A 23,392-nucleotide genomic window follows, 5' to 3' on the forward strand; every position below is an offset into this window, starting at 1 on the left:
CAATGGGAAGGGGAGCCTGCCATGACCCCGCCCCTTAGCGCGAGCTGAGGGTGAGTTGGCGGAGGTTGTGCCGCGCGCTCCGGGGCTGAGGGGCGGGAAGGGCCGTGCCCCCCCCCCCCCCCGGGGGGTCTGGTCCCAGTAGGCCAGGGCGGGAGAGAGCAGCTCATAAGGTGCATGGACACGCCGCTCCCCTCCATCTCCGTGCTCAGGGAGGAGCCCGGTGCAGGCGCTGGCACTAGCCCTGGCAGCGTGTGCGGGGTCCTGGACTTTCTCCACCCTCAGCGCAAAAGCCCATCAGCCCTTGCCTGGTGTGTCTCCCGCCCTCTCTGGGGGCCCCCCTCGCGGACCCCGTTCCGGCTCCTCTCATCGGATCGCTTTTCTTGTTGACTTTAGGAGATGGACGTTTCACCTCGCAGTGAAGGGGAGTGACACAGGAGGTGCATCATGAGGTTCGCGCAGCTGGTGGCCCGCCAGCTCCCTGGAGGATTGTTCTCCCTGAAATGCTCCTATCCCTTGGTGTGTCCCACTCGAATGTTGTGGGCAACTCCAAAGAGCTTTTATATATCGAGTCTGCTCAGATTCCTGGGCCAGAGACTGCAGTGCGTGAGGCTGAGGCCTTTCAGCTCATCACAGGGTCTCTGTAAGTTACACAACCGAGACTTGAAACAGATTGACCCTGCCAGCTCTCCTGAAGCTGTCAGGAAACATAAAGAAGAATCAGAAGACTGTGATGCAGATGTAGGCTTCGGAACACTATCTAATAAATTTTCTTCTAGAAAATATTTTAACAAAACAACATCAGAGTTGCAGAATTTAAGACTTCAGGCAGAGGAGGAAGAAGAGCCAGAATGGAAACCTAGACGTGGTCCTAAGAACACACCATACTGGTACTTTCTGCAATGCAAGGCACTGATAAAGGAAGACAAGGTTGGTTTCTCAGGTCTTGTAATCACTAGAGTAATTAACAGCATTCGATAATTGAGGGGCAGTATGATCTATTAGATTGTTTGTGGGACTGGGAGACAAAAATTCAGAAATAGAGTTAAAGCCCAGTTTGGTTACCTCCTTATATGCCTCACTTTCCCCAGGAATAATATCTATCTACCCAATTCACAGGAGTGTTGGAGAGGATTAATTCTTTAAAGAGTGCAATGTGCTATATGAATGCTAAATGGCCGATAGTGGGTTTATGTTCCAAGTTCAGATGATACCAAGAAAGAGCGGCTATACAATGGTATTGCACAACTGCAGAAAGATAGATAATAATTCCCCTTATATGTAGTGTTGCTTTAGGAGGGTACTGATTCACTTACCAGTGTTGCTAGAAAAAAAATCATCAAACTAGATTTCAGCAGAGGATGCAGAAATACTTACAATAACACTAGACCACTTTTCAATCCATTTATTAGAGCGTGGTTCCCATTTCATGGCTAGTGAAACCCTAATAAAAGTGTTGAGCAATGAACACTAGTCTGTATTGGAGTATCTTAATAAACAGCACAAAAATGACTACTAGTATCTTTTCAGGTCTTGTGGCCTCTGAAGAGCACAGGAAAATAGCATTTTCATACTTCTTGAACCAAGTCACCAGTAAAGATCAAAAGCACAGTCCAGCTATATTCTTTTTTGTCCAGATGCCATGTTTAGAAATTCTTTTGTTGGACTTGTTGCCCGTGATCTGAAGCAGTGACTTTGACATCTGGGTCAAGGAAACATGGTAGTTGTTCTGGACAGGGAGTAGGGAGAGTTCATACAGGGAACCACCAGAAACATACATAGATGCTGTAATTAAAGACCTGAAGAAGAGCTCTGTATAAGTGTGAAAGCTTGTCTCTTTCACCAGCATAAGTTGGTCCAATGAAAGATATTACCTCACCTACCTTGTCTCTAGGCTGACCAGAGAGCAAATGTGAAAAACCAGGATGGGGTGGAGGGGTAATAGGAGCCTATATAAGAAAAAGCCCCAGATATCGGGATTATCCCTATAAAATCAGGACATCTGGTCACCCTACTTGTCTCTGTAAAAAGCATCAGTCCATCGTGATAACATCTGGAAAAATACGCTACTACTTAAAATACAGAATATGCTAATAACAAAAAGCGCAACAGTACAGTTCTGGTGCATGCCCTTTCTGTGTTCTTGTTGGTTCCATCAACTCTGGTGCAGCATAAATCTACCTTTTGATAAGGAAAACGCCCTGAGCTCAGGTACTGCTTCTCTGTTCAGTGGCTCTCTACGTCACTGTTTGCAGTTCTTCATGCCAAGCCCTGGAGCTCTCTGTCCCATCTCCCCTGTGCAAAAAAAGTCCATTTGCTAACCTGGCATCAAGTTCTTTCTTACAGGTGAGAAATGAGGCAAACAGATTCCAATCCATGTCATGGGGTGAATGTTCATTCACTTCCTGGTCTTTCTCCAGGCTAGCATGGACTGCGAGTATTGCAAAGCCATACTTGGATTGTATGCTTTTGGGGGCAGGGAACTGTCTCTTTTTTCTGTGTTTGTACAGCATCTAGCACAATGAAGTCCTGGTCTATGACTGGGGCTCTAAGGCGCTATGGTAATATGAATAATAAATAATGATAATTGCTCTTAACCTCTGAGTGGGAAGGAGAGGGCCTCTCACTAGTCACCCTTTTGAGCAGAGGAATTATGATTGCATTTCTGTGGCTTCATAAGGAGTGGAGGGGTAGTGGTTTCCATTCCAAGGTGAAATATAAACATGCACCTCTTGTCTCATCATAGTGTGTCTCCATATTTGTCTATGTATCTGCTTTATTAAATGTTAGCTAAGAAACTGCTTCTCTGACCTTCTCATCTTTGTCTCTCCTGTCTGTAGCTGGCAGAGGCTCTGAAGCTGTTTGAGGTGCAGATGCTGAAGGAAGAGCATCTGCAGCCAGAGGAAAGCAACTACACTGTTCTGATTGGTGGCTGTGGCAGGGTCGGCTATGTGAAGAAGGCATTCAAACTTTACAATGATGTAAATATTATAGCTGTTTCCCTAAGAAAGGGGCCAGGGTCACTGACAGGTAGTACAATGGGGGTCTTTCATAGTTAAAGTATAGCCATTCGCGTTCTGTCCCACAGAAAGAGCTCATTCTGGAGACACTTCCTCCAAAATGCCTTTCCGTGGGTGTTTCCACTTTGCTTGGGGACTCAGAAGACTGGAGCTCAAGAATTTACTGTAGCCTTGAATCTTACATGTTGTATCTAATCTATTTTAGGTTTTCCTAATGTGCCTATCACCAGGGTATCTGTACAAGGTGGAACTATTGTTTTTAATCTTAATTCTGGGCTCTTTATTTAATATAATTTCCTTAAATTTTTCCCCCCTGAGAGTAGATGAAAAAGCGGGGTTTAATCCCCACAGACGCTACTTACACAGCCCTCTTCAATGCCTGTGCTGAGTCGCCATGGAAAGATTCGGGCCTGCAGAGTGCACTCAAACTACGGCAAGAACTAAAGAGCAAAAATCTGGAGCTGAATCTGATAACGTATCACGCACTGCTGAAAGTATGTGCCGTCTGCTCAGATCTCAAGACATGCTTTGAAGTACTGAAGGTAAAGAGGAGTATTTTCTTGTACTGTACATATCTCCATCTCTAATCAAAGCACTTTCGGAAGCATGTGGCTTTCCTTGCAGACAGGTTGTAATTATGCATTGTTATATTAGCCTTTAAGCTTGGGGAAATAGATTTAAAAAAAAAAATTCAAAGGATCACTCTTTTATGCTAGCGTTGCATTGTGCAATCATACTGGGTAGTTTGATATCTTAAGTATTCAGTTTAAACAGAGAAAAACAGGATTTTGCAGGCTCAGACTTAGAGGTTTTGAAATTCTGCTCTTGAGTATTAACTGTTGTGTAAAGGTCAGGTTTATGGTCCCTTTTTTCACAAATGTGTATTCATCTAAAGCGGTTGCTTTTGCCCCTAATGCAGCTCTTCCTTGAAAGGCTGACAGCGGTGCAGCTGAGCAGTTCCTTCCTATATTCCCACCCAGATTTCCTACACTATTCCCTATAGTATCTTCAGCTGGGACAGGCTGAGATTGGAATAGCTGTCAGATGTTGTTTTTCTCTTTTCTGCAGCCATCATTCTGCTTAAAATACTTGGAGTCCTTAGACCTCCTATGCAGTTTGCTGCAGATGTGTCTCCAAAAAGAGATTCCATTGAGCAGCAAGAGAGGCAGTATTTTCAATTAAGCAATCAGCTGCAGAATAAATTCCCTTGGTGTAACTGTAAGCTTCCTTTTCCTTCTCTAGGAAATTGTGCATAAAGGCCATGCTGTCACCACAGAGACCTTCAGCTTCCTTCTCATGGGCTGCATAAAGGACAAGGACAGTGGCCTCAGATATGCCTTGCAGGTCTAACTCTATCCTGTGTTTTGCCATTGAAGTGTTCCTTCATTTAACTGTTGTATCTCTAATTTGGGATTGGAACCTGCGGGAGGGGCCGTTGGAGCTGATGGAAGTGGAAGGTGCTTAAACTGTAAGCTCCTCAGTTAGGCTTCTTATCTGATGCCCAAAAGTGCCATGTGCACTACGGGATTGTACTAACAATAGTTTGGATGGGTGTCTGGTCTGTGGTGTGGAGGTCTTTTCTAGTGAAGAAATGTACTCAGTCCAGTTTGTGCAGCTAGAAACCCTGATGGTGGGTACCTAAAATGTTACAATAATTGGGTCTAAATATGACAGACTACGTCTAACTAAAAATACCCCACTTCTTTAATGCTGTAGACAGTTCACATACGTTAACTCTATCTAAACTTCTCTCCTTTTTTCCCTTTCAAAACAGGTTTGGCGACAAATGACTAAATTGGGAATTAAACCTGATGGTTACATTTACAATTTGATGCTCCATGCTGCAAGGGATTGTGGAATAGGTGACCCAGTTGTGGCTTCTGACTTGTTGCTAAGAAGCACAGATGAAAACCCTACTCAAGTAAAGCTCATGTTGGGTAGGCGGGGTCAAAAGGTGAAAGGTCAGAAAAGGAAGGAAACAGACAGTGGAATTTCTACTCAGTTGGATGTGGAAACCATGGAAAAACAAATATTTCAAGAAAATTCCAGAAAAGCTGAGGAACACTTAATCAACCATGAAGACAAAGATGTGAGTGAGGTTCAGGCTGAGCTAGGAACTGGATTGGCTGGTCTCACTAATAAGACAGTAGAATGCAGTAGGATTGGAGACTTCAGAAAAAACCAGGCTATTTCAGTTCCACCTCAAACAAACCGAGGTCAGTTTTTTGAGCCTGCTTGTAACCTGCCCAATTTGTTGGACTTGAAAATCTCCAATAAGAACTTGGTTTCCTTAGGGACAGTAGCAACACCCTCTGATAGACTGGCTTTGATGGGGAACATGGAGGGGTTTTTGAATAAAATGAAAGAGGACAATGTGGCACCCAATATTAAGACTTTCACACTGTTGGCTGAGCTGATTGAACCTCTGAGCCAGTCAGAATCCTCTTTATTGACAGTCCTGGATGAACATAAAGTGAAAATAGATGTTACCTTTTTTAATACTTTGTTGAGAAAGAAGAGTAAACTGGGAGACCTAGAAGGTGCAAAGGTAAGAATCAGAGCCCCTAAATGATGACTATACTGCAAACTTTTATCTTCATACTGGTGTCATGTTAGCTGCTTTTTAATCTCTGATGAGATCAACTCTCCACTGACAGCAGAAGGCACAGAATCCTATATTCTCTCCCACTCCCATAAGGGACCTTTAAAGTACTTATTGGAGCCTTGAGGATTCCATTGCATTCTCAGATAGCAGCCTTCTGTCTAAAGAGAACTAGATGGAACTTCTTTTGGAAACCATCAGTGCTGCACTTAAATCATCTAGAATGGTCTGAGTACAAAAGTATTGTGTTTTGCAGGGCATGCTGACAGCTCTAGTGCAGAGGGGAATATCACCCAACATACAGACGTTCTGTAACTTGGCAATAGCCTGCCACAGAGAGAGAGATGGACTGCAGTTACTTTTGGACATGAAGGTACAAAAACTACAGCTCTGGCTACTGGAAAGGATTACTACTTTGTTATTGAAACACGAGTAACTGTGGGATTTCTGCAGTCAGTGATCTTACACCTTTCTCTACATGAGCTTTCATGGAGACTAAAGTAACAGAACTCCCTCTAGTCAGATCTTCTGCAACTCCTCCTTTGTGGTACAGTAGCCTAGCTTAATGCATGGATCATGGAAAGGAGGATTGGATTGTAAACGTCGCTAGTACTGTACAGATAACCAAAATCATAACAGGAAAGGCAGCTGCACTCCCTAGCCAATGGGCCCTCCCCCTTTATCAGCAGTGGAGTTGTGACACACGTCTCCCAAAGTGCATGTTAGCAGGCAAAAGTATTTATGCTTCAGTTCTTGCACTCTTAGCCTAAGTGTGATGTGACTTGCCAGCACTGAGGTCAAATAACATTAGTCACAGATCCTCAGTTAGAATGTGCTCATCTCTCTCAGGCAGAAAGGACTGCAGAGATCAGCTCTGTAGTAAATAGCAGGCACTAATAATTCTGACACTGATGTATTTTCAGAAGTCTGGGATTACTCCCAACACCCACATCTACAGCACCCTTATCAATGCAGCTGTGAAGCAGTTGGACTATACTTACCTCACAGAAATCCTACGAGACATGAGAAAGAACCAGGTCCCCCCAAATGAAGTTGTCATACGCCAGCTGGAGTTTGCAGCTCAGTATCCACCTCAGTTTGACAGGGTAAGTACCACAGTCATTTTATTAGGACCAGGACCAATGTAACTGATTTAAGGCTGAAGTGAACGTTATAATGTGGAAAAGCACAGATGAGACTAAGCTGTTTTGGATAAGGACTGTCTGTTTATATAATGCCTAGCATGAGAGTGAAGTAATTTTTAAGATCTCTACCTTTCCTCCCTGCCCCAATAAAATTATATCTTCCTCATCTACCACCTGTTTTAACATTAGCTGAAATACAAGAGTACAGTGCAGCTGCCAAATATTTTCTATATTGGCTTAGTAGTGGAGTATTCTGTCGTCTTCCTATTTGTAGAATCAGAGCAGCCTAGTTACTCTTCCATAGAATAACACGTACTATTGGGTCTTCACTTGCAGTATAAGTCAAAGAACACATATCTGGAGAAGATTGATGGGTTCCGAGGCTACTATTTCCGCTGGCTAAAAGCAATGGTAGCAGAGGAGACTCCACACCCATGGGCAAAATACAGAACTAAGGATTCAGCTGCCAAAGGCAGTACAGAGGACACGCAGCCCCAGGGCACCAGAGAACAGTAACTATTGAGAGCAAATCTGTATTCTCCCTGTGTGGAATGTGCACTATGTCAGATGCTGGAACTATCTAGACAGGAATTTGGAGGGTTGTTTCCTTCAGGTGTCTTATAGCTGGCAACACTGTACTTGTATGTTCTGACTGTTTAATAAAGTACCATCTCACCAGAAAGGAGAAATAAGAACCAAAAAGGACTGAGTGGTCATCACCACCGCATAGCTTCCCACTGCTGTTAACAGATGCTTTGTTTAGTAAGTGGCAAGCTTGTGTTAGATTCTATAAGAGGTTTGAATTGCCAGAGCTGTTAGAAACAACTACTCAGTGGTTCTGTAACTCATCTGCAGAGGTAGATCATAAGGCAGTTTCTGATTCCATCTGTCTCTCTGTGTCTAGGCATCACTGAAGAAAAGGGCCTTTAGACCTGAACAGCAGCTGATGTCTGCTGCTCCCTGAGAGGAAACTAGCACCTTCGGGAAATATCACCCCTAAAACTTACTTTTTACATTTCCTTTGTTACTTAAGAGGATTCTTTTTTTTTCCCAAAGGTCAAAACACTTATTAGATGCAAATGTTATGTTGTTAATTTTCCACAGAAGCATTTCCTGCTGTTCTTAGTAGGGATACACTGTGATTACATGTGGCAGAGGAGATGAAGTATATAATAGATGGAGAACTTAAAATGCTTAACATTAACAGCTGCTTGTGGAATACAGCTGCTAAGCATTTGTAACATTGACAACCTAAAGCCAGTTTTTGGCTCAAATAGGAGACAATACACATTTGACCCTAGGTTACTTTCCTTACTGTTTGCCAAAGGGTGTGATTATCCATGAAATTAAGTACTCAATTTGTACCTCCATGCTGTCCCACTAAACTTACACTGCCATTCCTGTTAAGCAGTTTATTGAAAGCTGCCTTCCCCTCCACCTAGAGGGGTGTTCAGGGCTTGAAAGTTGGCAGTCTGGGACCTGCTAGATTTAGTAACACACAAGAATTCCAAACCCCAGGAACTTACTCCTAACAGAAAGCTGTAACCTAGGGAGAATGAGGAAACAGCTTTCCAATGGTACAACACCCAACGAGGCCAGCTAGCCTCACCAGTACTGAAATCTGAAGTAATAGAAAACCTGAACAGTAGTTTCTGTATACCTGCCTTACTATCTTGCTTTAGGGAGTCACTTTGGAATTAGGACACTACTATTAAAGACAAAGGGATAGTTGTACAAACTCAGCTTCCTGGATATGGCATAGACTTGTCACTTGTTAAGGATTACACCCCATTCACAGGTGCCTCTACTACTGACAACATAGCTCTGCTGCCAAGAGCCATATGCCATTGTGTGTGTGAATATGTGTAATCAATCTCTGAACTGCCTTATCACAAGATTGTCACTCCACTGTGAGAGGAGGTAAGATTTTATTTTAAAATAAAATGGTTATACAAGACTAGTCAAAATCATTCACTACTGCATTTTATGATCCAGGTGTGCATATTGCTGTTCAGACTGTTAAAGGAAGCTTCACTCACTGCAGGGTTTATACAAGACAATGATAGCAGGAATAGTCCATGATGTGGAATCGGCACTTTTCAGCACCCCAAAAGTGTCCAGTTTTTAAAGATTTCACCCAGAGCAGCCTCTGCATCCACAGTGAGTGCACTCAATGATTCTCCCCTATAAAGCAATAACAAGCATTAGTCACCACATTTCAGATAAGTTACTTTATATCGAGAACAAGTGTTCTTAATAAAAAACTAGTGCAGTATGCTACATCTCAAACAGGAAGCCCTCTGAAGCTTCCATAACTGAGTTTCCTGCTACTCTACATACAGTCTTCCACCACCACTTTATGCAACGTTATGCAGAGGCTATGCAAGCCCTACCTTCCCTCAGGGGATGAAACAAGAATCAGGCATTACTATAAAAACAAATGGAAGTGAATATTCTACCAGGAAAGATTATAGATCCTACAGAAATAGATTTGGCCAAGAAGTGCATCAGTGGGACTCTGCTGTCTGGAACTATGAATATCCCTTGAATGTTAATTGGTCCCATGACTAGAACATCTAAGGCTATCAGTTTTCCTTCCTAAGATTACAAATGTTCATCTAAAGCAGTGGGAACTTCTGCACTACAGCTATGTTACAAGCTCGAGTTACAAAGAAGAAAGGGAACACATCAGAAACTAGACAGTTGTATTTCCTTTTGGGTATTTAAGATTCCTTTCACTGTCCTTTGCCACAGTCAAACCCCTCTCAAAAATAGCTCAGTCTGACTTGCAGGAGACAAGAACCGTTCTTTGTTCTGTGTTTATGCAGTGCATAGCACAATCTGGTCCTGGTCTATGACTAGGGCTCGTGGATGCCACAGTAATATACGTAATTAGGCTCAAGACACTATGTATAGGAAGTCAGTGCTCTGGTCTCAAGTGTTGTTCTAGCACCTGAAACACTGCACCAGAATTTTAGTTGGTTACATGTGGAGGTAACTGGGGCAAGCCTATATTAGCCCTTCATGTCATTTTCATGGGCAAATGCTTCAGGAAACAGGAAAAACAGAGGATAGCCACTTAACAGCAGAATCCAGTGGTAAGAAACTAGAAACTGATACTATTGTCAAAGTTAGTAGAGGAAATATAATTACGGTAAGTCTTAACTGCTAGGTCAAAATCCAAGCAAGGAAAATAGCATCAGAGCAAACAAAAAATTCATACCACTTCCAACTTGCTTTTTGGGACCCTGCAAATGCAGTTAGTTCCAAAGTTGGTATCCCGAGTCTGGATACAGCGCAGGCAGCAGAGGTTCTCATAACCCTGTTTCTTCCACTTTGCAATCAGGTTTTTGTCAGCGTATCCTTCTCTGATACAGTACTCATATAGTTCTGCACGAGAGAGGTGACTGGTGAGCACCACAAAATTCTCATTAGGGGCAGATAAATGAACAGTTTATTTAAAAAGTTTTAGTCTTTACACTGAATCTAGTTCTCATTGCTAGTTCCACTTGCTAGCAAATACAGACAGGGAAAGTCACTTTTTTTTTTTTTTTTAAAAGAACAATTTAATCCTTTCCCATCAATAAACTAATTCTGGTTTACAATCACTGGCTAATAATTCAGACACTCCATATGGAAGCTGTGATCTCTTCACCACAAGAGCAAATATTTAAGCTTTTTACCTCTGCTAATAGCTTTTCTCTTATAGAAGAGATCAAAGATGTAGCGCGTTTTCTGGTGATGAATTCTGAAGATGGGCCAGAGGGATTCCACCTTCCTCTTCCCTTCATGAGGCTCAGTCTCCGCTGAGGAAGGAGGGCACAGAAATCAGATTTCACTGTCAGTGGCCTACAAGTTATACAGCACTATATATCCTAAAAAAGCACAATTGTTCTGAGAAAAAAAGTGTAGTTTTAAAGGGGTGTGGGGAGATAGTCAAAAACAAAATTCACTGGAGTAAAAATACACACAGGAGGTATTTAACTCTCATTCATTCCCTTTGGAAAGGAAGTCAGAGCACTAAAGGGATGATGGTAAGGAAAATGCAGGTATAATGATTGGATAGGACAAGCACATCTGAGTACCTATGAAACCAAGAATGACAGCACAGACTAGAACCAAACATTGCTGGCCTTTGCAATGCAAGTTTCCCCCTGTACATAGTTATATCAGTGCGCTTCAATCCTGGCCTACAGTAGTCCTTAGAGCTTGGGTGGAGTACTATAGACTCAGAACAATATTCATTTCAATTGCAAATTAAGCCATAGATCCAGAGATGATCCACATAATTTATTCTGCCATGTGCCTTAAGTTAGAATTAGGAATGTGTCTTCTAGGGGGTAAGTTTCAATGCAGGAAGTTAACACACTAAGTTATCACCATCAAAATATTTCATCATTATTAGCCCCTAATGAAAAGAGATTTAAAAAACCACACTTGCTGTCCTTTTATAAAATGTGTATCCTGAAGCTCTTAAGGATTGTACAATCACAGGGTCACATGCTAACCAGCATCTGGCTTCATGACTTACCTTCTCTCATTTTCTGATCCAGCTCATCCAATGTTGGTTCAATCAGTTCCCAGCCATCCGGAGGAGCTTTCCTGCTTCTCTTTACTTTGGGCATCTTCTCAAAAAAAGGCTGTTGTAGGAATAAATGCAGGTCAAGTTTCAATAGTACTTATGTTTCCAGATATCATAAGGTCATCGTGCACCCCCACCCCAAAAAAGCAGAGGGAAGCCCTTAAGACTTTTCAGCATTTTGACTCCCTTGCAGACATTACCCCTTTTTCAATGATAAAGATAGAGGTGTTTTTTTTTTTATTTAGGGGTAAATGAAACTAAGGAACAAACAAATGACATGGTCTTACGCTTTTTTAAAAAAACAACAATGAATAAATGTTTAATGCGTTCCCAGTGTATAGGAGGGAGGGAACCTTTCCTAATTCCCCTTTTAATTCATATTCCTTCACTTTTGAGGGCCAGCCAGAGCAGGCTTCTCAGTTAATAGCACTTTACCCTTCTCTAATGCCTTCAATCCAAAGACCTATCTATTATGCTTCACAAATTACTGAGAGATACATAGGCATCATAACTGCCATTATAAAGATGGGGAAGCCAAACATCACCCGGCAAGTCAGTGACAAAGTTGGAAATCCCAGAGTCTTAGCTCCCCTCACATTTGCTTTTAACCACAGACTATGGCCGTAACCATTATACACAGATATTGTGAAACCACCCTGCCAAGTCAAGGAAAACCGGAGTTTAAACATGCTGGGCTGAAATCTGGTAATACTGACCGTAGTTGCTGCGTGTAGTTAGGGGACTATCTCTGTACGAGACCCAGCCCAGAAGCCTCAAGGGATGGTCGGAGCGGGCTGGCTGGAATAAGGAGCAGGCGCAGGTCTCTCGTTGCTAGGCTCTCAGGGAGAACACGCCACCACTCACAATAGGCTGCCTGTGGCCTAGCACCCCCTGCCCTACTCTCACCCCGCCCAGCGGCGTGTCGGGCAGTGCAATGCGACCCACAGCCGCCCCGAGGGCCAGCGCCCTCCCTGAAAGAAGGGAGCTCACCTGCCAAGCCGGGGATGAAAAGAGACGATCGCTAGTTACAGCTTCCGCCTTTTCAAATCCGTCGCTCCCCTATGGCGTCACAAGCAGGTGGGGTCCTTCCGCCGCCTAGTCGCTTTAATGACTCTAAACTCACTCGCCGTTTTCTAGATGGGGAGCGCAAGTTTACCGCGTCACAGCAATCCTCGCGTGCATTTGGTGTCCACTGTAATGCCTGTAAGGAATTTCCCTCTCTCCCCCCGCCCCGGGTGCGGAAGGAAGGAGCAGGGACAGGCCTCCCCACTGGTGCCGTGGGTGAGGTGCAATGGGAAGGTAGCGGCTCGGTTTGTACTCAGGCAGTGCTGCCCTTAGCCCTTGTGCTGGGGGCCTCGTGCTCCTGGGCCAGGCTTGGTGACTGGGCTGAGAAGGGAGCCGCGCGCTGGGGCTGCGGTTTGCGGCTTCCGCTTCCGGGTCGAGGGCTGGGGGACTGGCTGCAGCTGCTGCCGGGGCCGCCATCGCCGCTATGCCTAAAGGAGGTGAGAGAGGGGCGGGTGAGAGGAAACAGGTCCCAGGAACGGTGGGGCGGCCCAAGTCCTAAATCCCCGGGGGAGGGATATAAGCCCCCCCGGAGAGGTGGGGTTTATGGGGGGCTCAGGGTTGCTGGGGGAGGAGTATAAGCCCCCCCGGAGAGGTGGGGTTTATGGGGGGCCCAGGGTTCCTGGGGGAGGAGTATAAGCCCCCCCGGAGAGGTGGGGTTTAGGGGGGGCTCAGGATTGCTGGGGGAGGGGTATAAGCCCCCCCGGAGCAGCGAGGTTTATGGGGGGCCCAAGGTTCCTGGGGGAGGGGTATAAGCCCCCCTGGAGCAGTGGGTTTATGGGGGGCCCAAGGTTCCTAGGGGAGGGGTATAAGCCACCCCATGAATGGTGGGTTAAGGGCAGGCCCAAGCTCTAGGTCCTGGGGGGGAAGGGTATAAACCCCCCCAGGAGCAGTGGGGTTTGTGGAGGCCAGCCCTAGATTCCTGGGGGAGGGGGAGGGGGTTGAGGGGGCAAGCCCTAGGTTCCTGGGAGAGGGGTAGAGTTGGGGGGGGGGCAACCCCTTGGTTCCTGGGGGAGGGATATAAGCCCCCCCACGAGTGGTGGGTTAAGGGTGGGCACAAGCCCTAGGTTTCTGGGGAGGGGTGTAAGCCCCCCCGGAGCGGTGGGGTTAGGGGGCCCAAGCCTAAGGTTCCTGGGGGAGAGGTGTAAGCCCCCCTTCCCCCCCCCGGAGTGGTGGGGTTGCGGGGGCAAGCCCTAGGTTCCTGGGAGAAGGATATAAGGCCCCCACGAGTGGTGGATTAAGGGTGGGCCCAAGCTCTAGGTCCCGAGGGGAGGAGTATAAGCCCCTCAGGAGCAGTGGGGTTTGTGCAGGCAAGCCTTAGGGCTCTGGGGAAGGGGTTTAAGCCCCACAGCAGGGATAGGATCAAGGAGGGGCCAAGTCCTAAGTCCCTGGGGAAGGGGTATAAGCCCCCAGGAGCGATTGAGTTGAGAGGAAGATGCAGGCCTCCAGGGAATGGAGTGATGGGTTATAGAGAGTTGCAAGCCCCAATGGACTGATGGAAGGTTATGGGGAGTACAAGTTTGAAGCCTCTGTGGGTGATTGGAGAAGCATGAGGGGGCATAAGCGCCTGGGAACTAAGGGGTGTGTGCAAATTATAGGGGTACTGTGTGCAGGGGAAAAGTGGTGGCACTGGTGGCCCTTAGCAGATCTAGTGCAGGGTGATGGGTTTTGTTCTGCGCTGGGGAGTAGACTGGCATCTGTTGCGCATGGAGTGTATGATTGGTGCTGTAAGAATACATGAGGCACTGAGCTCACAAGCTAAATCAGGCACAGAATGCAGTTCATATGCACCCAATGTACTGACTGCTCTGGCCTGACTGACTGTTGTCAGACCGTTAGAGAATTCTTTAGGCATCAAATATATTACCCGCCTTCCCCCAGTCTTTAATATCATAAGATTTGTTTCCCAGTTTTTTTATACAGGTTCTTTGATATCTTGATCTAGGCCAGACATCCTTCATACCAGTTTGTACTATATAAAACTATTGCTAGATAAGGAAAAGGCTCCAGACTTATTTGTATGGATGCTCGTAATTATTTTTGTAATGAAGGCTCAATAAATTCATTTTTTTCTGTTCCAAGTTCATCACACAATTCTAAATATACCCCTTTCAAGTTGTCTGGGCTTTGCAGGGTGAAACCCTGACCCCAATGAAATCAATGGGTGTTTTGCCATTGACTTCAGGGGGGGCCAGGGTTTTGCCTGCAGTGTTTGGTAGCAGATGTGGATTTAATCGTGTCAATAATTTAAAAAGACAAAAACCCCAGCTGTGTATGTTACAAATACATCTTGCTCCAAAAGGATCCACTCAGTGAATGCTCTTCTCTTTTCTGTAATGTTTGTGTGTAATTTTTTATAATCTATGTTCTGTAAAGAAATAGCGCTATTGAAGAAGTCGTTCATAATGTGTTGGGAGAGAAACCCTTTCTGCTGCACTAATATGAGCTTGTCTGCTAATACAGAACAAGTAGTTTCTAAAGTACTTCTTGATCTCTGTTTAGAAGCTGTCAAAATCCGTTTTTTTTAAACTCATAGCTCCATAAAATTCTTCTAAGCTTAAATTCACATTAATAGTATAGTAATGCTTTTATAAACTGAAATAAATATGTATTTAAAAACATGCCTATCTTAGGCTCTGTGTGCCTTTACCATAATTTAAAAATATAATCATCTGTGGGTTTCAAAGTGCTTTGCAAAGGAGGATAAGACTCATTATCCCTATTTTACAGATGGGGAAACTGAGGCACAGAGGTGAAGTGACTTGCCCAACGTAATGCAGCAGGTCAGTGGCAGAGCTAGGAATAGAACTCAGGTTGCATGACTCACAGTCCAAAGCCCCTTACAGTCCTGCCTCCTGACCACGAGCAAAGGCCTTCGCTATGCCCTCCTTGATTAAATATCTGCATACTAATGTGACTCAAGTCTCATCTCATTCTAATTGATGAGATGATAGTAAAAGTATTGAGCGGGACAGTACTTAATTCTTTGGTACAGGCCTGAATGTAGAATAGGTAAAGCTTAGAACTAATGAGCTTTGCTCTTCATATCTCTTGCTTTTCACAACACCTAATGTGAAGACCAGAGCGTTACAGGCTAGTTTTATTTTTTGAAAAAGTACATTGAAATCTGCTGTTATAAGCTGACCTTACACATAAAGAAAACAAATGCCTGAAAATGCATCTGCCAGACAACAAAGAGCCTAGTTACCCTGGTAGTATTGTAGCAGATCATGTTTTAGATCATGTAGCCCTTCTTGGTGTAGAATAATGGATAAAGTTTACATCGTAGTAGTTACTTTGTACCTGTATCAGTTATTCCACACTTTTTTTTAAATAAGTAACCAATTTTGAATTGTAATTCTACTCTGGCATCCCTATAAGCTGTGAGGAAAAAAAAGTGGTTTAAAGGGGTAGATAAGTCCTTTAATGTACAGCGCCATCTGTCAATGGCAGCAGACACTGTAGTTGAAATCACAACTGAAAATCTGTCATGTGCGTTTTTAAGGTGAAGTGAAGGCAGCAGGCACATGTAAGTTCTTTGAGTGAATGTCACCTTTCAAGGCCACTAGTGTACAGAACCTCACCTCTCATGTAAGAAAACATAGAAATACAGAGGTGAAGGGGCCATGAGGCTTCCTAAGATTTGTGGGGAGGTGGCTCATTGAGCTCCCTAAGATTGGCTGGGAATTCTCCCTTCAAGCCTCCTGCTTTTTTCATTTCCCCCCTTCAGATCTTCTAATTGCTACATGTTCAAAGCTCCCTTCCTAGAGACGTTAGAAAATCTGCAGTATTAAACAGTGTGAGGGAAGAGGCCGAGGGGGGCGGGGGGGTAGGTATGTTGGAGCTACTGAGCTATTGAGAGCCCTCCTCATGAACAGTTGTGCCTCCTGGCCTTAGTAGGTTTCTCAAGACGACTCCACCCACACTCACAGTAAGTGATTCAGCTCTGATCAAGAAAACGGGGGTTGCCTGCCTCTGCTGGACTAACATACTAATGCTGGTTGACAAACTTACCGCCCAAAAAGGGACAATTTTTTCATAAACATTTTCCAATTATTCAACCAGCTCAACAAATTAAGTTAGTTGGGCACTAATGAACCTATGCAGGGGAGCTGAGTGCTCTCTCTGCATACAGATCTCAGGGAGAGTGTGCCCTTGATCTCTCGCCCCCGACCCCTTCCCCCCAAGGCTACCTACTGACCTCAGGGAATAAAGAGGGGGCGGGGAAGAGGTCAGAGGGATGTCCCATGGCTCCTGCCAATGGCCCTCCTGAGATCTGCAGGAGGAGAGAACCCTCTTGTGAACTGTTTGGCAAAAAAATAATTGCAAAGTACTTTTAGTGGTCAGATTGTACTTTGAGCTCTGTGTCTGCAGGGAAAAGGGTAGAGACTATTTAAAAATGAAAGCTCAGGTCTCCAGCAGTCCTTGGATGTCTTGTGCCAAGACCACTGGAGCTGCCATTCTTCAGGAAACATTAATAGTTTCAGTGATTTCACATCAATCAATTAAAGTTTGGTGATAGGTATTATAGTTTGGCGGTTGGTACCGAATCTCAGCTAGGGCAGTGCACCCAGGGAAACTGATTTAATCTCTCTCATTTTTCTGGGGGGGAGTGGAGGGGCGGTGGGCAATCAGGAAAAAATCAGGATTATAGTAGAAACTCACTTACAATTGCTGTCACTCCCTAATGTTTCTGTGGCAGCATAGCTAGAGCGCAGCTCCCTGCTGTATGGTAAATGCAGAGTAAGGAGCGGTTGTGGGATTTATATTTAGTTGCCAACTGAGGAAGTGAATCAGAGGCAACTGTGGATGTGGATGGAAGGGAAAGGATGGTGTCATTCCACTATCTGAGCCCTTGGAAGCGTAATTCTCCTCATCCTTGTATAGCCTGACAGAACCGTGCTGCAGTGCCTGGAGTCTATAGCAGCTGAGATGAGAACAGTAGTACCTGCCTTGAGGAGTGGTGAGAACGTCCCTAGTGAACTACAGGAAAAATTGAAATTGATCAGAGCTTTTATTTGCTAACATGATGTAGAGACTCTTATGGAGATGATGGGCTATGTTCTTTTCTGGTGATGCCAGGTATAAACTGGGCCCTCTCAAATACAGACCATTGGATTAGGTGTTCCAACTGGCGCAGGTTTCCCTAGAATCTGGAGGGATTAAGCTAAGTGCTGGGTGGTCTGAAAGCTTTTCTCTGAACCCGTTTGTGGTTCAGTAACAGTTCTCTGTGTATTTATCTAAGGGCTCAAAATGCTTGACTAAGGTCGGTGAATTATTGGGCTCCTTCTGTGTTCTTTTAGCTTTTACTGGAAGAAGAACTGGTCTGTACTATGCACTACCACAGCCAAGAGAGAATGGGGGACAGGCTTTTGAGTGTGTGGAAACATCTCACTAAATCAGCTACTGACTTAATTTCTCATGCAGGTAGAAAAGGAGGCCACAAAGGCCGAGCAAGACAGTACACAAGCCCTGAAGAGATTGATGCACAGCTCCAAGCAGAAAAACAAAAGGCCAGGGTATGTGTTCTGTCTGGTCACGTGCTTAGCGAGATAAACTGCTGCTCTTATACTCAATTATTTTGCAGTTCATGAGCAAAGGCAGCGAGTCAAGTGTTGTAAATCATTGTGTCGCCTGAATTACAATATGTGGAAAAGCTTCTGTGTTGGGTTTGACAATCTGCTATTCTCCAGATTTTCTGTTGGTGACCTAGAGTTTTAGAGCTGGATCTAATTCGTAGTAATGTTTGGGCAGTTTCTATCAAAATCAGAGGGGCATCAAGCACTTGAGACCAAAGTCAGAATATGTCCCTTATTCTCTTTCTCTGTGGGAAGTAAAATGTGAAACATAGAATGCGGTGATCAAGTTACCTAGCAATGGATATCATAGTGTATATAGAAAGCAGTGGAGTCTCTTATTGAGGACCCTGTGAATAATGGGACACATTTAGGGGACAAAATGTATCTTGCTCTTTAATGCAATAAAACTAAAATCGATTATAGGAGACATACCAATAAAACTGACATTCTCGGCCATGCACTTGTATCCCTTGCCTATTAATGTTTTCACTGTGCTTGCTTCTTTTGAAGAGTCATTGCTAGAGGTGATTTTTTTCTTAATCTTCTGTAAACTCATAGGAAGAGGAGGAGCAAGAAGAAGGGGGAGAAGGGGCAATAGGAGACCCCAGAAAAGAGAAGAAATCCTTAGATTCAGACGAGAGTGATGAAGATGATGAGGACTATCAGGTACCATAATTCCCAATGCATTTAACGTAGATGAACATCCCACATTCTCAAGGCACAACCAACCTGCTAATCCTTGGTTTTTATTTTCCCCGTGTATTTGTGGGCTCCTGAGCCCAGATTTATAAGGATGGTGGGATTTTTTAAAGTTAAACTTAGTGTGTGTCTCCTCCCAGTTAATCTTCACTCCATTACTAACCTGTTCATTGCTGTGCACTGAAGTGGAAGAAACAGGTGATAACTGTCACTATTAACAGTGGGGTTGAAAACACATGGTAAAGTAAAATATGATGCGGCAGCAGGTATATTCCCTGGTAATAAGAATTTGTTTAGTATCTGCCTAGGTTTGGTTTCAGAGGTAATGACCACATGAGTGAACTGTCTCCACCAGGACACATGTGAAGAAGACTCATTGAGCATTGACAGTTACAGAACTCATTGATAACATGCATGTCCTTTGTTTCTAAACTCCAGCAAAAGCGCAAAGGCGTGGAAGGGTTGATAGACATAGAGAATCCCAATCGAGTTGTTCAGACAGCCAAAAAAGTAACTCAGCTGGATCTGGATGGACCCAAGGAGCTGTCGCGGAGAGAGCGGTAACAATCCTCCTTCTCTCTTATAGCTTGGAGAGATGTGTGTGCTGTGTTTGTTCCTAGAATAACGGTTCTGCCCCCTGCAATAGCCAAGCCATGTAGTGCCAGTAAATCTGACATGCTGGGAGGGAAGTTGATGTTTCAGTGAGGTCTTTTATTTATTTGAGCCCATTGTCCCAGTAGGTGTGAAGATAATTATTAGGATTCACTTTGGATCCCAGTTTCGTTGGTTAGGAACTTACATGGTTAAGTAGAGCGAGCCTATGTTGGTGGCTGCCAGACTACTTATACTAAACAATCTGTCGTTAGCTGTGACATGCTGAGCACCTTTCCCAGACCTGAAGAAGAGCTCTGTATAAGCTTGGAAGCTTGTCTCTTTCACCAGCAGAAGTTGGTCCAGTAAAAGATATTACCTCACCCATCTTGTCATCCTAACCTCAGGCAGCTTTGTGAAACGCATTGAGATGGGCATAAATGTTTGTTCCTCTGATGATGATTAATTATTTGTTGTTAAGCACCTAGGAGCCCTAGTCATGGACCCTGGCTATCTAGTTTTCCTTTCTAAAAGCCTGATGTCAATAATCAGAAATAACTGCCCCTATGCATTAGCACGTAGTGGCAGAAAAATACCATCCCAAGGGTCACCGTGTTAGTTCCTGGTGTGGCAGGAGCCCTAGTATTGATGGGAGTGCGTTTTCCAGAGTCCTGGGGTCAGAATGAAGTTACTTGCCCCAGTGGACACTTAGATTTTGTTTTCAGTCTTGAACTCAGTTGCCATTTCACACATGGGTTTTGAGAGAGAAAAGTGCGAGTTTGACTCAATACTGATTCCTACAGCTGAAGGGCGGCTTGTGGGTAGGGCACTCGAGTGGGAAGCAGGAGGACTGTGCTCTGGTTTGACACTGTCCTGCTGTGGGATATTAGGCTAAGGCCTGGGCTGCACTAGCGGGGGGGTTCAAACTAAGATACACAACTTCAGCTACGTCAAAGTGTCTTAGTTCGACTTACCTGGCCCTCCTCACAGCTGTGAATCGACTGCCGCAGCTACCCCCTTGACTCTGCTTACTCCTGCCGAGGTGGGGTATGGGCTTCGATTCGCGGATCGATTTATCTTGTCCCAACGAGACGTGATAAATCGATCCCCGATACATCGAACACTACCCGACGGGTAGTATAGACGTACCCTAAGTCTCTTAACTCTTTGTGCCAGAGTTTTCCCTGGCACAGTGGGAACAGAAACAATCCCTAATTCACCAGGCTACTGTGAGGCACTTGGATGTGGGGATAACGAATGTTAGAAAGAAGCCTTTATTTAGGTAGCTTTTCAAGCCAGACACCATCTTCAGCATGGCTTTTCCCAAGCCCCATGACTGCTCTGAAAAGGATTTAAACTTTATTTTGATCTTCAGCCTCCTTGAATTGCTCGATCACTAACATGCTAATTAGAGATTGAAATGACTTTGCGCATTTGTGCTCCAAGATCAGAGGTCGATGCTGCTTGAGATCATGTCTTCTCTTAATCCGCTTTCTAATGCTCACGATACCTGTGTGTTAATTTGGATACCATGATGACTCGTATATTTCACTCAAACAGAGAAGAAATAGAGAAGCAGAAAGCAAAAGAAAGATACATGAAAATGCACCTAGCTGGTAAAACAGAACAGGCAAAGGCAGATCTCGCTCGACTAGCCATCATCCGGAAACAGAGGGAAGAAGCTGCCAAAAAGAAAGAGGAGGAAAGAAAAGGTAAGGCTGTTACAATTATAGTAATGGTTCCTCATTCAGTCCACCCCTAGCTGTCCTCACCGACAGACAGACCTCCAGGAACTGGGATCTCAGGATCGCAAGCGAAGTAGGCGTAGTATTCCCTTTCTACCAGTGCTGTTAAACAGCTGTTCTGTTCAACACTAGAGTCAGCTGTATTTCATCCTCTGCTTTATGCTGCATCATAAAGTAGTAGATTAGTTAGGCAGTGAGAAGGCAAAGGAAGGAGGGAATTGCTCTCTACACCTACAACGCTTCAGATGAGCAGGCAAAGGTAGTGGATTTTTGTACATGTTCACACCAGCAGTTCAGTGAATTCCCTGCAAAAACTTGGATATTGTTCATCAGAATTACATATGGGGTGGGGCCTAAACGGCTCAGGGAATTGGTAATGGGATATAGAGATGCAAAGCTCTTAATTCAGCTAAAGTATCTTGTGAACCAAAGTGGGGATGGGGATTTGGGCTCAGTCCATTTCGCACTGCACAGATCTCTTCACAGCTAGCACCAATGATTGAGGCCAGGGTCAGAATGGACCATAGAGATGGCATTCTCCTTTCACTCTGGATGTGGGCACACCAGGACTTCTAGCATCTAAGCAGGGGGTGGCAGAGGGACACTTGCTAAGCTGTTGTCCGTGCTATGCGTGTGGTGTAGCTAAGTGGAGCTCTGTCTCTAGGGCCACCGAGACAGCACCAATTCCCCACATGCATCTGGAAACATTGACAAGTCTCTCTCTTTTCTTTCTCCCACCCCAACTCCAACAGCAAAAGATGACGCGTCTGTGGCAGGCAAAAGACTGCAATCACTATCCCTTAACAAATAAGCACAGGACATGCAGGAGGAAGAATTCCAGGGAACTCTGCCTGGTGCCTGCCAGGAACTCTGCCATGTTGCATACCACATAGGGTGTACTGCAACATCGAAGTCAAATTCACCTCCAAGAGACACTGACAGTGTGTTCGTCATCATCTTGGCACAGAATTCCATTTTGGGTTGGGGGGGGCAGCTGCTACCTTCGGGGCAGAACCGTGCTGAACAACACTTCTCTGTGTAACAGTTTGGAAACCTGAATGTTTTGCTGTTTTTAGGACTAAGAACACATTAGGGGCAGGATGGGGGAGCAAGGTGGGAGGGCAAATGCTTCATATATTAGATCGCAAAACCTAGATTTTCTGTCAGCTTGGGGGTGGGGCATGGGGTCGGTAATCTTGATGAAAACCCAAAGGTCGGGGGGGGTGTATCGTAAGGACCCACTTCTGCAAACAGTCCGTGAAACTGAGCTGCAGCGTGTTGTAAGAATAGTCTGGAAGCCTAACTTCATGGCTGTTTTTCTGGAGTGCTGTTCATTCCCATTTTCACCCTTCACCCCCCACCCTTTTCCCTCCTTTTTTCTCTCCTCTGACTAGGGATAGTGTCAGTTTTTAACCACATCATCCTTTGTTTAAAGCAAAGCCTTCATTGATTGTACCAACACCCAGGTAAAAAGGAAAATTCAATAAATTAAAAACAAACCAACCCAAACTTGTATATTTGGCTGATTAAAATTTAAATTATCGTAAATGCTTTGCCTTTGTCTTTTGTGCATGTCAGCATGAAATCTCATGGGCACCAGGTGTGCCTCTGCGGGGTTTCCAGTTACAACAACTTGTGGGAGATGCCCCGTACCTGTGAGCTGTGATGACTTGCTATTTCATATCTGTTTTGCTCTGCTTTCCTGGGACTTTCTGCCACTTGCACTGTCAAAATGGAGCCCATAGGACAAGTCTGACTGGAGCATCTGGACTGTACCGACAGCTACAGCCTGAAGGTAATGTGCTTTCCCTGCTTGGACCTGCTGGACATCTCATTCAGTTTGCTCTACACACACAATTGGCTAGTGGCAGGAGCTAATTGTCCTCTAACTTCTTCCAATCCATGTCCTCTTCAGTGTGGATAGAGCTAACCCTGGACTGTTACACCTTGCAGAGGTGGGGGGATTAGTGTGAGGTTTCTGGGAAGAGGGAAAAGAGGGCATATTTATCATGAAAAGCTCTGACTTGAATGTTTATAGAGGGAGTTGATGTATCCGTAAAGGTTTGATCTGTGTCTGATAATCTGATCTACCCCGAGTCTCCCACGTTAAACACCTGTCTCATAAGTGTGTCTCAGAACCGCCTATGATCACAACACTGGGGATGTAAACTCCCAACAACCAAAAATGCCGCTGTGCTACCGAGAGAGAGTTGTTCCCTAGCTGGGTGCCAGAAAGTGATCCTTGGAAGTCTGGATAAGTGAGGAGACATTTAGAAGTGGACACGACTGGTTAAAATCCAATGGAAAGATAATGTGCCACACACCATGGCTTATTGCGTCTTTGAAAATCCCCCACCTGTCTGGAAGCTG

The 23,392-nt window shown here is 44.7% G+C and overlaps 3 protein-coding genes across 8 annotated transcripts; 2 read left to right on the plus strand and 1 right to left on the minus strand.

The window, feature by feature from the left end:
* Window positions 1-4: 4 nt before the first annotated feature.
* PTCD1 (pentatricopeptide repeat domain 1) lies at window positions 5-8,731 on the plus strand. 6 transcript variants are annotated; one of them, XR_012656486.1, is made up of 11 exons: window positions 61-104; window positions 143-170; window positions 394-927; window positions 2,838-2,978; window positions 3,341-3,559; window positions 4,260-4,361; window positions 4,792-5,565; window positions 5,876-5,992; window positions 6,543-6,725; window positions 7,101-8,537; window positions 8,600-8,731. XR_012656486.1 is itself a non-coding variant. In XM_032782961.2 (9 exons), the coding sequence occupies exons 2-9, from the start codon at window positions 445-447 to the stop codon at window positions 7,278-7,280; spliced, it is 2,199 nt and encodes a 732-aa protein (XP_032638852.1). In that variant the 5' UTR covers window positions 30-50; window positions 394-444; the 3' UTR covers window positions 7,281-8,731. The 6 variants fall into 6 exon arrangements, 2 of the variants coding, with proteins under 2 accessions (XP_032638852.1, XP_074925269.1); XR_012656484.1 differs by lacking the exons at window positions 61-104; window positions 143-170 and adding an exon at window positions 5-50; XR_012656483.1 differs by having other exon boundaries at window positions 30-104; window positions 143-927.
* On the minus strand, window positions 8,676-12,438 carry BUD31 (BUD31 spliceosome associated protein). The gene is made up of 5 exons (XM_032782968.1): window positions 12,337-12,438; window positions 11,296-11,404; window positions 10,448-10,570; window positions 9,988-10,154; window positions 8,676-8,948 (listed from the first exon to the last, which is right to left on the minus strand). Exons 2-5 carry the CDS (start codon window positions 11,387-11,389, stop codon window positions 8,898-8,900), a joined length of 435 nt encoding a protein of 144 aa, XP_032638859.1. The 5' UTR covers window positions 11,390-11,404; window positions 12,337-12,438; the 3' UTR covers window positions 8,676-8,897.
* A 301-nt stretch (window positions 12,439-12,739) lies between these two features.
* PDAP1 (PDGFA associated protein 1) lies at window positions 12,740-22,570 on the plus strand. Its single transcript, XM_032782966.2, has 6 exons — window positions 12,740-12,848; window positions 17,836-17,927; window positions 18,546-18,653; window positions 19,125-19,246; window positions 20,838-20,989; window positions 21,775-22,570. Exons 1-6 carry the CDS (start codon window positions 12,836-12,838, stop codon window positions 21,831-21,833), a joined length of 546 nt encoding a protein of 181 aa, XP_032638857.1. The 5' UTR covers window positions 12,740-12,835; the 3' UTR covers window positions 21,834-22,570.
* The last annotated feature ends 822 nt before the right edge of the window (window positions 22,571-23,392 follow it).

This window comes from Chelonoidis abingdonii, chromosome 9 (assembly GCF_003597395.2).
Source record: "Chelonoidis abingdonii isolate Lonesome George chromosome 9, CheloAbing_2.0, whole genome shotgun sequence".
In the NCBI taxonomy this organism is placed as follows: Eukaryota; Metazoa; Chordata; order Testudines; family Testudinidae; genus Chelonoidis; species Chelonoidis abingdonii.